Below are 14,578 nucleotides of genomic sequence, written 5' to 3' on the forward strand. Positions count from 1 at the left end.
CCTGAGATCAAGAGTCACATGCTCTACTGACTGAGCTAGCTAGGTGCCCCTGGAACAGCTATTTATTTTTTTATTTTTGGGGGGGGGGACAGCTATTTTTAAAATAATACTAAATATTTTTCCCAGTTAAAGCCATATTGCAATGCCAAATGAAAGACCCGATATTGACCTTTGGACCAAAGAAAAGGTGTCAGGTTTTTGGCCCTCTGTGGAAGTTATAAGTTATAAAAGAGAAAATTGATAATGAAACATTTCCATTTTAATTTTAATTTTGTTTTGTATTTGGTGACGCTCATTTATTCATGGAAGGAAAGTATAGATTGTTTCCTCAGGCAAGTCTGAGAAATATCGTCAGGGAGAGAGTGGGGACAAGGCCCAAAGAACTGACCTGTTTGGAGGTTTCAGCAAGGATCTAGAGCTGTTTCCTGATCCCTGGCACCCAGGGCCCCATGGCCTGTGACTTGTATCACAGGTTTACAGAAACAGGGTTGGAAAGGCAGAGATGAGGTAGAAGGCAAATCCTTAATTTTTATTTTTATTTTATTTTATTTTATTTTAAATTTTTATTTATTTATTTGAGAGGGAGAATGAGATAGAGAGAAAGAGCATGAGAGGGGGCAGGGTCAGAGGGAGAAGCAGACTCCCTGCTGAGCAGGGAGCCCGATGCGGGATTCGATCCCGGGACTCCAGGATCATGACCTGAGCCGAAGGCAGTCGCTTAACCAACTGAGCCACCCAGGCGCCCCCTTAATTTGTATTTTTAATAAAAGTTTTAAATATGTAATCTCCAGTGTAATGCTTATAGAAATTCAGTAGTAAAGTTTAATTGCATTTCTGAACAGTTAATTTTTCTTTCCTATACACAGCTCACTTTATTCATTTGCTCAAATGCCTATGGCGCATTTGAGCTTGTAACCCTAATTAAATAACATAATTCATGTAAGAGTAATAAGGGCAGTGCCTAGCACACAGTAAGTTTTCAGTAAGCTTAACTATTTTATTGAGCTGGAAGTATTAGTATTTAAGTGTGGTGCTAATAGTCTTTAACATAGAAGATTGAGCATATTGCTGTTAAAAATGCAGCTGATTTGGGATTAGTAAAGCTGAGGGCCAGGCAGGCAAAGTGCAGGTGGAAAGGTTTTATCTAATAGATCAAAGGAGAAGCTCATGTTTATAATGTAAATGAAATAAGCTCTTTCCTTGGATGTAAAATGTAGTCATGGTCTTATTGCCTGGAATAGATTTGGTTTTTCCTGTTCAGATTTTGAGGTGCAGCTTCATTGTTTTAATGAATATCAGCTGTAATATTGTTTGCCCCTCCCCAACTCACCCCCATGAAAGTGAAGCACTTTTGGAAAGGAAAAACGATATGTATAAAACCCTTTAGTGATATTGATTATATTTGGTTTCTAGACCTGAAAAGACGTTGCAGATGGTAATAAGAATGTTGTACATTAGTTAATAAAAAAAACTGACAAGAATTAACTAGTTCAAAGTCCTAGAAATTATTGAATGTAAAATAAAACTAAAAGCTATACAGCTTTAAGCTATGTGTATGTTATAGCTTAATAACACAGTGTAGCTTAGTCATTAATAAATTAAAAATATTGAACCTGAGTTTTTAAAAAAATAAATTGCCTACCTTTTTGGACAGTTTTTATCTATTTATTTTTTTTTTTAAAGATTTTATTTGTTTATTTGACAGAGAGATAGAGAGCACAAGTAGGCAGAGAGGCAGGCAGAGGGAGAGGGAGAAGCAGGCTTCCCGCTGAGCAGGGAGCCCGATGCGGGGCTCGATCCCAGGATCCCGGGATCATGACCTGAGCCGAAGGCAGACGCTTAACCGACTGAGCCACCCAGGCGCCCCTTTGGACAGTTTTTTAAAAAACATATAAAAACTAAATATTCCTCTCAAAGGCATACTGCATTGCATATTGGTGCAAATTAAATTTGGGAATGTATTGGGAGTTGTGTTATTAAATTACAGTTCCAGCATAGTAGGAATACCACACCTACTAAGATGAAATAAATCAGCATACATAATACTAATAATAGTGGTTGTTTATTTCATGTTTGACATATGCACTGTTCAAAGTGTTGCATATTTATCATCTCATTTTAATCCCTGGGGCAGTCCTAGATGGTAGCAGGTATTACCAATACTTACAAATGAGAAAACTGAGAATATATTTTGCCTAAGATCACACAATGAAGGGGAAGAAAAAGGATTTGAACCCCGGTCTGTCTGGCTTGAGCACCATGTTCTTTACCGTAGTGTAGTGCTGCCTGGCAAGGACATTAACTTGCTGAAAATTATGCGTGTGTGTGTGTGTGTGTGTGTGTGTGTGTGTGTGTGTGTGTTGGGTGGGAAGAATTGAAAGGATGTAGTTGAGGATAGCTTCAGTTGGATTTAAGGCTAATGTGCCAAGGATTTGATATTTTCATCAAGCAGATCATTTTGTCCAGGCTGTTAAGCAAAGTTTCAAAAAATGAAAATTAATTGCTTTTCCTACCTTCGTTTTAAAAAAGTAAACACAAACAAAAGTAGCCTACATATTTCTGACCAAGTTTAGTTGCTTTGTAGAAGTACTTTAAAATATAATTTTAGGGACACCTGGGTGGCTCACTGGGTTAAGCGTCCAACTCTTGATTTTGGCTCAGGTCATGATCTCACGATTGTAAGATCAAGCCGTGCATCAGGCTCTGTGCTCAGCAGAGAGTCTGCTTGAGATTCTCTTTCTCCCTCTGCCCCTCTGCTCTCGTGCACGTTCTCTCTCTGCCCCTCTGCTCTCGTGCACGTTATCTCTCTCTCAAATAAATAAAATCTTTAAAAATAAAAAAATAAAATAATAATTTTGAGAAGTGGGGAAGTTGTTAGAATGCTATTAACTTGATGTGTTTTCTTTTGCTTTCAGATCTAAAGCATGTATTCCTTATTTGAAAAAGAGTAAAATTGCTCATATCCTCAATCTCAGCCCACCCCTGAACCTAAATCCATTGTGGTTCAAACAGCACTGTGGTAGGTGGTAGGTTGAGGGAATGGTTTGTTTGGTTAATTTGTTTTGTATTAAATCAGTGTTTCTATGATGTAATCACAATTTTTACATAACATTCAACATTAAATTTTCTATGTAGAATCAATAGCACTTTGGAAACTAGATTCTTAAACTTTTATCTGTAATTTAAAACATTGAGGTATAATTTACATTCAGTAAAATGCACAGATCTTAATGGTTCAGTTTGAAGAGTTTTGACAAATGTATACATGTGTATAACCAATAGCCAAATCGAGATACGGATTTCCATCATTCCAGAAAGCTCCCTCAAGTCTCAATGGGTGTGTTTTATTGTATATAACTTAGTCTTCAATAAAGTTGGTTAGAAACTATGAAGTACTTTTCCTTTCACAGCGAACTAAGATTTGAGGTGAGTATGCATTAAATTACAAGATTTATGTAGAGGTACGTCCTTTAAAATAGTTACATCAGGTACTTACTCCTCCTTTGTACATAATTCACTAAAATTTGGACAGGTAATTAGAATAGAAAGCCACAGGGCAAAACTGAAAGAAGTTCTGTTTTAATTGACTAGGTTAGCAAATCTCCAACTTTTTATTCTTGTTTTACTAGCAGTATAGCCATAGAAAGTGGTTATTTATACTCACAAAGTTGTTTCTTAATTAAGCACTATTCTTTGTGGTTTCTTTCAGCTTATACCATTGCTAAGTATGGTATGTCTATGTGTGTGCTTGGAATGGCAGAAGAATTTAAGGGTGAAATTGCAGTCAATGCATTATGGCCTAAAACAGGTATGTATTTAAAAAAAAAAAAATCCAATTATTGGATTCTCATTTATTGTCCTTGACACTTTTGAGATACATCTTGGGTAGGTAGGTTGAGGTGGGAAACAAGTTAAACTTTTTTTTTTTTATAAGAGAGAGGGCGAGCATGCGCATGAGAGCCAGCCTGCACGAGCGAGCATTGGGCAGGTGTGGTTGGGGGGCAGAGGGAGAGGGAGCAGGAGAGAGAGAGACTTGGGGCTTGATCTCATGACCCTGAGATCGTGACCTGAGCCAAAATCAAGAATCAGACATTCAACCGACTGTAACACCCAGGCACCCCTAAACTCTCTTTTTAAAACTTAGAAGTTGGGGAAGGGTGAAATATGGAAGTAATTGAATTCTGAAGGGCTTATATGAGCATGGGAAGATTGGGGAAGGAAAAGTATTCTAATAGTCTCATCTTGGGGCAGCCACAATACTAGATGGTATGTTTTTTAAAAATTATATTTTCTGTTTGGGGCTAGGGTATAGAAGTGCTTCTGGATATTAAAATTATAGACAACTACCTACCTTTTTTATTTAAATTAAATTTTTTATTTTAATTCCAGTATAGTTAACATTCATTGCTGTATTAATTTCAGGTGTGCAATACAGTGACTAAACAATTCTCTACGTTACTCAGTGCTCATCCAGATAAGTGTACACTTAATCCCCTTCACCGATTTCACCCATCCCTCCACCCACCTCCCCTTTAGTAACTGTCAGTTTGTTCTCTGTACTCAAGAGTCTGTTTCTTGGGCGCCTGGGTGGCTCAGTTGGTTAAGCCTCTGCCTTTGGCTTGGATCATGATCTCAGGGTCCTGGGATCGAGCTCAGCAGGGAGCCTGCTTCTCCCTCTCCCTCTGCCCCTCCCCCTGCTTGTGCTCTCTCCCTCTCACTCTGTCAAATAAGAGTCTGTTTCTTGGTTTGTCTCTTTTTTTTTTTATTCTTTTGCTCATTTGTTTTGTTTCTTAAATTCCACATATGAGTGAGATCATATGGTATTTGTCTTTCTTTGACTGACTTATTTTGCTAAGCATTATACTCTCTAGCTCTTTCCATGTGTCTCAAATACTTTCTCCACAGTTGGTTTATTCAAATCAGGATATAAACAAGTTTCACACATTATATTTGTGTGATATGTTTTTCATGTATAGTAGTTAACACTTTTAATTTTTTTTTCCTTGCCACTGATTTCTTGAAAAACGAGGTCTTTTTTTTTTTTAAAGGTTTTATTTATTTGACAGAGAGAGACACAGCAAGAGAGGGAACACAAGCAGGGGGAGTGGGAGAGGGAGAAGCAGGCTTCCCGCCGAGCAGGGAGCCGGATGTGGGGCTCAATCCCAGGACCCTGGAATCATGACCTGAGCCGAAGGCAGACGCTTAACGACTGAGCCACCCAGGCGCTCTGATAAACCAGGTCATTTATAGAGTTTCCAACATTCTGGATTTTCCTGATTTCTCCCCGTTTTGTCTTTTAACATGTTTCTTTATTGTCTAAGGACCTTTCTATTGTTTATTCCTATTCTTCTTTCTGGAATTATTTTGTTCATTTGTTGGTCGACAAATATCTATTGGACAGTTATTATGTGGAGACATCATGCAGGGCACTGTGATACTTCGTTAGCCTTTACACCTAATGGATGACGAGGTTGGTAAGAGTTGGCCATGAAAACACATTTAATCCAGCATTTTTGCAAAGTATTATAGCTCTAGGGGTACTCTTGAACTGAAATGCCACATACAAGAATGTGAAACTAACCCAGAGTTCTAGTTTAGGGACATTTGAGGGATTTCTTTTTATCTTTGTTCCCATCTGCTGTCTACTGGGTGAAGGGATTTTATCTGCTCCAAGCAGAAGTGAAAGAGCCAATGACTTATGGTATTGATGCGGGGGAAATGGGAGGCTATGGGTGAGAATGTATGGAGCACAGGGGCATGTTGCTAATGGAACTTTTAGGAGAATTTAGCTGTTGCAACCACCTCTGTAGTCACCACCTTTCTTTTCTTCTAAGGGCTCAAAGGATCAATTTTTTTTTTTTTTAAGATTTTATTTATTTATTTGACAGAGACAGACAACAGCGAGAGAGGGAACACAAGGAGGGGGAGTGGGAGAGGAAGAAGCAGGCTTCCCGAGGAGCAGGGAGCCCGATGTGGGGCTCGATCCCAGGATCCTGGGATCATGACCTGAGCCGAAGGCAGACACTTAACGACTGAGCCACCCAAGCGCCCCTCAAAGAATCAATTTTTAAAAATTCCTTTCTTCTGCTATTTGACCAAGATTCCTTTCTTCCATGGCCCACTGTGGGATCGGAACCATGTTTTATTGCTTCTTCATTTTTCCTTATGTTTCTGTAGCAGACACAGTTCTTCTAAGATTTTCTGGAGCATGATATTCTTTGCAGTGGGGCAAAAGATCAAAGTGAGAAAGTGCTTCTGTAGTGTTTTTCAAACTGAATGTCAAGACTCATTGGTGAGTCATGAAATCAGTTTTGTGGATTGTGAAATTGAGTTAGAAGGTAGCAGCCAGAATTTTGTTGTTTTATTTCTAATGGAGTGAGATAGAAAATAGTAGGGAGTATTGCAGATTGTCAATATTGGTTTCACATATAAATGAATACAAATGTAGTTGTGAGTGTGTGTATATGTAGGTATTATGTATTCTTAGTCATTCGGTAAAAAATGTTACTGATTATGGATCACAGTTAAAAACTTTAAAAGCTCACACTTGACTGTACCTTTCTTCTTCAACTTCCTTTCCTTCTCTCATCCGTTCTCAGCCTCCTCCTCCTCCCACTTCAATCATTGCTGTTGTTGGTAGATAGAGTCAGGAAGTTAGTTTGAAAGGCAGGTCTCCCAGAAAACGAAGTCCTAACATAGTATTTTCCCTTTTTTATACCTCTATTATGTCACTTGTCATTTTCTATTCATTCATCTTCCAAACATTTTTATATGCCAGGCAGAGTTCTCTGTACTATTTATTTATTATGCATCCACAGATAATTTATTAAGTGTCTATCTGTGTACAAGGGATTAAGGGGTACTAAGATGAATGGGATGCAAATCTTACCCTTAGAGTTTACTCTTCAGGGTGGTTACCATCATCTGCATTTTGTCCTTCCCTTCTCACCTCCACTCCCCTAACCTTTAGGTCTTTGGGATCCTGGGGTAACAAAGTTAGAAAAAGCCTAGAATGACTCTAAGAATTAAAGATTTTATTCATAAAATAGATAATTATTTGACACCTTTTATGTGCCAAGTTCAGCTCTAGTAGCTTAATATACATCAGAGAACAAAACAGACACGAAGCTCTGTCCTTTTGGAACTTACAGTTTCATTGGGAGAGATACAGTAGACAGTTAACATAATGAATAGTAAAGTATCTAGAAGGTGATAATGCTATAGAAAAAAATAGAACAAAGTAAGGGGGATTGGGAGTCTCAGGGACTGGAAGGGTAGATTGCAATTTTATTTTATTTTTTAAGATTTATTTGGGAGAGAGAACACATGAGCAAGCAATGGGGAGGAGCAGAGGGAGAGGGAGAGAGAGAATTTTTTTTTTTAAGATTTATTTATTTATTTGACACAGAGAGGGAGGGGCCAGGCAGAGGGAGAAGGAGAAGCAGGCTCCCCGCTGAGCAGAGAGCCTGATGTGGGGCTCTATCCCAGAACCCTGGGATCATGACCTAACCTGAAGGCAGACGCTTAATGGACTGAGCCACCCAGGAACCCTGGAGAGAGAGACTCTTAAGCAGACTCCCTACTGAGCGTGGAACCCAACACGGGGCTTGATCTCATGACCCTGAGATCATGACCTGAGCTGAAATCAAGAGTCTATGCTTAACCAACTGAGCCACCCAGTCACCCCTAGATTGCAGTTTTAAAAAGAGTAGAAAGAAAGGTTTGGCCTTTTTGAGAAGGTGACGTTTGAGCATGGACTTGAAGGGGGTGCTGGAGTTAGCCTTGGTGATATGTTAGCTACAGGGTATGTGAGGGAAGCATTGAAGGCAGAGGAAATAGCCAGGGGAAAGGTCCTAAGAGGTGAGCATGCATGGCATGATGAAAGAGCAGGGAGAAGGCCAACGTGGCTGGAGTGAGGGGAGAATAGCAGAAAATGAGATGATGCCCATAAAGAAATGGGGAGCAGATGTTGTAGGTCCTTGCCAAGACTTGGGTTTTTATTCTTAGTGAAATGGGGAGCTTTTGCAGGGTTTTGTTTTGATTTTGTTTTAACTATTTTATTTATTTAGAGTGTGTGTACACATACGCAGAAGCGGGTAGGGGCAGAGGGAGAGGGAAGAGAGACTCTCAAGATTCCACACCCAGCACGGAGCCCGATGTGAGGCTGGATCTCATAACCCTGAGATCAGTATCTGAGCCAAAATCAAGAATTAGATGCTTCACCGACTGAGTCACCCAGGCACCCCTTTGGCAGGGTTTTGAGCAGAGGAGGGATGTGATGATACTTGAATTTTTTAAAGGATCTGTCTGGATGCTCTTTCTTTTTTTGAAGTTTTTTTTTTTTTTTTTTAATATTTTATTTATTTGACAGAGAGAGAGAGAGAGAACAAGTAGGCAGAGAGGCAGGCAGAGGGAGAGGGCGAAGCAGGCTCCGCGCTGAGCAGGGAGCCCGATGCGGGGCTCCATCCTGGGACCCTGGGATCACGACCTGAGCCGAAGGCAGCCGCTTAACCGACTGAACCACCCAGGCACCCAGGATGCTCTTAAGAATAGATTCTTAGGTTGGTGGGTGCCTGGTTGGCTCAGTTGGTAGAGCACCCGACTCTTAATTTAATCCCAGGTGCCATGAGTTCAAGCCCCACTTTGGGTTTGGAGCCTACTTAAAAAAAAAAAAAGAATAGAGTTGTTGTTTTTTTTTCTCCCAACAAACCCTTGTGTCGAGGGCTGACTTTCAGTAGATCGCAGCGAGGGAGCTGCTCTGCTATGTTCGAAACCCCGACCCAGAAGCAGCTTGTCTACGAATGGTTCAGCACCAGGTTCCCCACGAACGTGCATTGCGTGACGGGCGAGGGGGCGGCCCCCTTCCGGTCGTGCCTGTTTCCCAGGAGGAGGGGCTTTCCACAGCTGACCCTGGTCCCCATGTGCAAGGCTGCGACCTGCCTGCAGGAAAAGAATAAGTTCTTGAGGGTCAAAGGGAGAAATAGGAAACAGAGAGACCAGGTTGGAGACTATTACAGTTACCTAGACAGTATGTCTTAGTAGCTGTGACCAGAGTGATAGCAGTAAAAGCAGTGTAGAGTGGTCAGATTCTGCTGTATTTTGAAGGTGCAACCAATAAACAGGAAAAGCTGCAGATGGGGCAGGTTAGGGAGGTTAGGAATTCATGTGGGGGCATTGTGTTTGTGCATCCAAGTAGAGATGGTCAGTAGACAGTTGGATTTGCAAGTGTGGGTGTCAGGAGAGAGGTCCAGGCTGGAGATAGAAATTTGTGGGTTATCAACATGTAAATGGTATATAAGAAGAGAAGGGACCATTGGCCATTGCAACATTCAGAGATTGGGAAGAAGAAGAAAAACTAATTTGGAGGGAAAAAAAGGAACTATATAGGAGAGTAAGGAGGAAGAAAATTAGAGTATGATATCCTGAAAGCCACTTGAAGAACCTGTTTCAAGGAAGAAGGAGTGATTCATTGTGTCACATGTTGCTGATAGTTCTTACGAAATGGGGACTGACCCTTGGATTTAGTAGTCTCTACATCTCCTTCATATTACTTACAACATTTGTAATTAAACTATTGATTTTATAACTTGGCTAATGTCTTTCTTGCTAGAAAGTTTCTTAAAGGTAGAGACAGTATCTGCTTTGTTCATTTTATTGTAGTCCTTGTAGACATTCAGTAAATATTTGATGAATTAATGAATGTACAGTATGATTACCTTCTGCCTAGCTCCAAATTAGACATTCTGAACAGAACATTGCATGACAACGAATGTGGAGGACACTACCAGGATTGACAAGAGAAATCAGTTCACTTCCAACATCTTTGCTTTTAGCTTTGAGATATTCATTTTAGAAGTTTTACTAGACATCTTGGAGCTATTGGTATTATTTGGGGCCTAGACTTGATGGCACAGTAAACTGAATTACAGTCCTGTTCCTTGCAATACATGACACAATGAGTACATGAGTACAACTTGAGCAATTGTCTGGAATGTTGGGTAGGTGTGAGGTTGTTGTGGGGAGGTGGATGACTAAGCCCCAGGTCTTGATTGCCCAAGTTTAGGAGCTTGAATTTTAACTTGTATTCAGTACAGAGCCACTTCAGAATTTCAGAAGCAGGAGAGCAGAGGAAAAATAGGAGCAGTGGAGTGATAGGGTTGCTGATGAGGTTTAAGAAGTTTAATTTGGCATCTGAATGTAGGATGGCTTGTGAGATCATGGAGAGAGGAGGCAGGAAAGCTAGCTAGGATACTGCATTATTCATGACTAAGGCAAGAAAATGGATTCGAGAGGGTGTCCAGGCTCCTGGCTGTTTGTGAGGCTTCTATTTAAAAAAAAAAAACAACAGGTTTTCTCTTCCTAGACTGTATAGAGCAGCTCTTTATGCTTGCTGGAACCAGTAATCTCCCAACATTATTCCCTTCAAGGAAAAGGAGATTTATTGCACTTAATGGGATGGACGCAGTGTAACCTATATTAACCACGATCAGAACAGTGTCCTGGTCCACTCTTTGTCCTCTCTGGTTCAGTGTTCCTTCTGTACACTGGCTACATTTTCCCATCTGGATTTAGAACTTTTCACCCCATTGAATTCAACCCATCCAGAGAAGTGGTCAGAGAACAGGCCTTAGTAGTTTAATAACATGAGGATCTCAAGCCCCAGCTAGGTCAGCTTCAGAAGTGTAAGTTTTTCTTTTTACAAGACTGGCTTCATAATTTCTGCCAAAATGGAGGGCGAGGAGGGGGGTGGCCTGCTGTTCCGAATGCCTGCTGCCTCTTACCTCTTGAGCGTTCAGAAGGAGCATGGTAGAGGAGGGAAGTCCACTTGGGGATAGAACTCACGGAGGCTGGGTTGGGGAGCCTGTGAACCCAGCTGCTGATGGTGGGCCTGGCAGCCGAGACGACAATAGCAGAAGTGTCACAGAGCAGCTGCTGTCCTCTGTCACCTGGACCACGCTACAAATAGACACGGGGACTCAGCTGACCAGGGAGGTCAGGGAAATGAGGTAATAGCTGGTCTCCCTGATGCTAGAAACCAAAACTAGTTTCCCTGTTTTTTTAACGGACTTGCTTACCAACTTGTTTAAGTAACAGTTCATCTATATTTCACTGATTCTGAGATGCCCCTGTTTTCACATTTTTAGATCTTGGATATCAGGATGCTCTTACTATTGATGATGTACCGTAGTTTAATTTGGCACATGTTCTTTTTTCTCAGTGGTACACTTTATAATCAATGATATCTTTGGTTTCTTTCCAGAGGAGGAGGAGTCAAAGACAATGCTGATGTCTTAAGTCTGATATGTACTCTATATGTTTGTGTGAAAAGGACATCTTTGGTGGATTTTTTTTTAGAGATTTTATTTGAGAAGAGAGAGAGAGAGCATGGGGGTTGCAGAGGAAGGAGGGAGAAGCAGACTCCCCACTGAGCAGGGAGCCCGGCACCAGGACCCTGAGATCATGACCTGAGCTGAAGGCAGATGCTTAACCAACTGAGCCACCCAGGCGCCCCTCTTAGGTTGATTTTAAGGCTCTTCTTACTGTTTTGTGCTTTGTGCAGTCTGCAATCAGGAGAATCAGTTGGAAGCTATTAGATACTTCTCCAGTTATTCCTTAATAATACTTAAGTTTAAGGGTCACCTTTAGGATTCTTGTGATCCAAGGCATATCAGGTTTCTTTAAAATTTTTGCTTATTTTTGCTTCTTCATCAGTGAATTTTCATTTGATGTATTCTATTGTGAACCTGCTTTTATTGTCAGTTTTATAACCTATTAGGGTAGCCTATGACATTGCAAAACCTTTGTTGAAAATAACTCTGGCTTATTTCTTGATTTTGAGCATCTGTGCCTTCTTTGTATCTTCCATAGAAAGATTACTGAAGTAAAGATAGGTTTGGGGAAATCATTCATTGTTCTTAGGTTGTGTATATGTGTCTATACATATGAATACACACAACACATGTATACATCCATGACATATTCTTAATTTAGAGTTTTAAGAATTCTTACACCATTCATGTAGTCTATAATGAGACTAAGTGTATACATATGCATATAGTTTTAAGGTGCACTATATTGAAATCTTTTTTTAAAAGTTTATTTTTTTAGATTTTTTATTCATTTAAGAGAGTGAGAGAGAGAGCGAGCGAGAGAGAGTACAAGCTGGAGGAGGGGCAGAGGGAGAGGGGGAAGCAGGCTCCCCACTGAGCAGAGAGCCCAACGCAGGGCTTGATCCCAGGACCCTGGGATCACGACCCAAGCCAAAGGCAACTGCTTAACTGACTGAACGACCCAGGCACCCCAAAAGTTTATTTATTTTAAGTATCTCTGCACCAAACGTGGGGCTTGAACTCACGACCCAGAGATCAAGAGTTGCATGCCCTCCTGATTGAGCCAGCCAGGTGCTCCTATATTGAAATATTTTTAGAAAAATTCTACAGTTCGAGTGCCTGGGTGGCTCAGTCGGTTAAGTGTCCAACTCTTGATTTCAGCTTGGGTCATGACCTCAGGGTCCTGAGATCAGGGCCCATGTCAGGCTCTGCACTGGGCATGGAGCCTGCTTGGGATTCTCTCTCTCCCTGTCCCTTTCCCCCTCCCCCTGCCTGTGTGCGTGTGCGCTTGCTCTCTGTCTCTCAAAAAGAAAAAGAAAAATTCTACAGTTTATGGGAGCGAGATAACTGAACTCTAAGAATGCCCTTTAGTTTCATGGTGGTTAAGATCCTGGCTCTGAAGTCAAGTCAAGCTGTCAAGTGTTTGAATTCTGGCTCCTGTAATCTTGGACAAGTTACTTAACCCCTCCGTGCATGAGTGCTCTCTTCTGTAAAATGAGAATGATAACAGTACCTACCTCATAGAATTCATTCAGATAACTTATCTAAAGTATGTAGCAACATGCCCAGCATAGGGCGCACTTGATAAATATTATCTGCCATTTTTTATTAATAAGGTATCACATCAAGAGCAAAACCAGAGCTCTTCAACTTGGTTAAGCAAAAAAATTTCTTCCTAGTAAAGGAACTGTAGTTATAAGGTAGGGACATATTTTCTAACTTAGTGCTTTCAGGAAATTCCCCAAGTTAATTGTGCTGTCTTTGAAGTAGGGATGTGTGCTAGAATGTAATCACCATGAAGGTAGGGGCTTTTGTCTGTTTATCAACTCATTTGTTCCCAATCCCTACAATAATGCCTGACTTACAGTAAGGACTCTATCACTATGTGTTGAATGAATGGAAAGGGGTCAATGGCTCTTAAAAGCTACAAACTTTTCATCGTAAATTATGTAATTTATTCCAGTATGTAATGATTTAAAATGATGGTTTAACAGTGGTATGGAGAGAACTTTAAATTACTAGAGACTGAAACCTAAAGTACTTAAACAAGTTGATTTTCATTGTTCAAAATACAAGCTAAAATATAAGTAAATTGAGATAAGTTACTGTTCACAACTTTGACAATGTATAATTAATAGTGTACTATGAATAGCAGAACTTCAAGTTACTTCATAAAAAAAAGCATAGAATTTAAAAATCACATGCACCTAAAGCAAGGGTGCCTGGGTGGCTCAGTCGGTGAAGTGTCTGCCTTCGGCTCAGGTCATGATCCCAGGGTCCTGGAATGGAGACCTGCATGGGGCTCCCTGCTTAGCAGGGAGTCTGCTTCTCCCTCTTCCTCTGCCCCTATATTCTTTTTTTTTTTTTTTTTAAGATTTTATTTATTTATGTGATAGAGAGACACAGCGAGAGAGAGAACACAAGCAGGGGCAGAGGGAGAGGGAGAAGCAGGCTTCCTGCGGAGCAGGGAGCCTGATGTGGGGCTCGATCCCAGGACCCTGGGATCATGACCTGAGCCAAAGGCAGCCGCTTAACGACTGAGCCACCCAGGTGCCCCTGCCCCTATATTCTAATAGAGGGGTGAGACAATAAATTTAGGGAATGAGCTCCATATTTAGAGACAGGGAACTGAGGCCCATAGAGGTTAAAGTGACTTACCAAAAAGCACAACATAGTTGGCATAAAAGTCCCGCTCACCTGCCTTACTGCTCAGTGCTTTTTCTGTTACACTTTCTTGGCTTTCTTAACTTTCAGTACTCATATGCAAATTCTTGAGCATTCTAAATCAGAAGTCTAATTGAATTTTGCAGTGAGTCTCACAAAGGAGTTCTATTTTATGAGGCAGTGTTGTGTAGAGTAAGGAATGTGTATTCTACCCAGTCATGTCAGAACATTTGGCAAATCCCTTAAGCTCTCTGGATCTTGTTTTCATCACCTGTGAAGTAAAGCGATCAGCTGTCTTGTTTGTTACTTCCACAGTCCTCTTGTTTTCATTTGGAGTTCTCTGTGTGTGTTCTCTCCACAGCCATCCACACCGCTGCTATGGATATGCTGGGAGGATCTGGTATTGAAAGCCAGTGTAGAAAAGTTGATATCATTGCAGATGCTGCCTATTCCATTTTTAAAAAGCCAAAAAGTTTTACTGGAAACTTTATTATTGATGAAAATATCTTAAGAGAAGAAGGAATAAAAGATTTTGACATCTATGCAATTAAGCCAGGTAATGCTTCCAGTTTTTAAAAGTAGTG

General features: G+C 40.7%; 1 protein-coding gene across 4 annotated transcripts in view; it reads left to right on the top strand.

Annotated features, from left to right (window-relative positions):
- Window positions 1-14,578, top strand: part of HSDL2 (hydroxysteroid dehydrogenase like 2) — a 78,009-nt gene that overhangs the window by 40,400 nt on the left and 23,031 nt on the right. For all 4 annotated transcript variants that reach the window (XM_078061611.1, XM_078061610.1, XM_036090940.2 and 1 more), the window contains exons 5-7: window positions 2,916-3,019; window positions 3,710-3,808; window positions 14,356-14,550. In XM_078061611.1, coding sequence (XP_077917737.1) covers window positions 2,916-3,019; window positions 3,710-3,808; window positions 14,356-14,550 — 398 coding nt within the window. The remainder of the gene's footprint in view (window positions 1-2,915; window positions 3,020-3,709; window positions 3,809-14,355; window positions 14,551-14,578) is intronic.

This window comes from Halichoerus grypus, chromosome 14 (assembly GCF_964656455.1).
Source record: "Halichoerus grypus chromosome 14, mHalGry1.hap1.1, whole genome shotgun sequence".
NCBI classification, from domain to species: Eukaryota; Metazoa; Chordata; class Mammalia; order Carnivora; family Phocidae; genus Halichoerus; species Halichoerus grypus.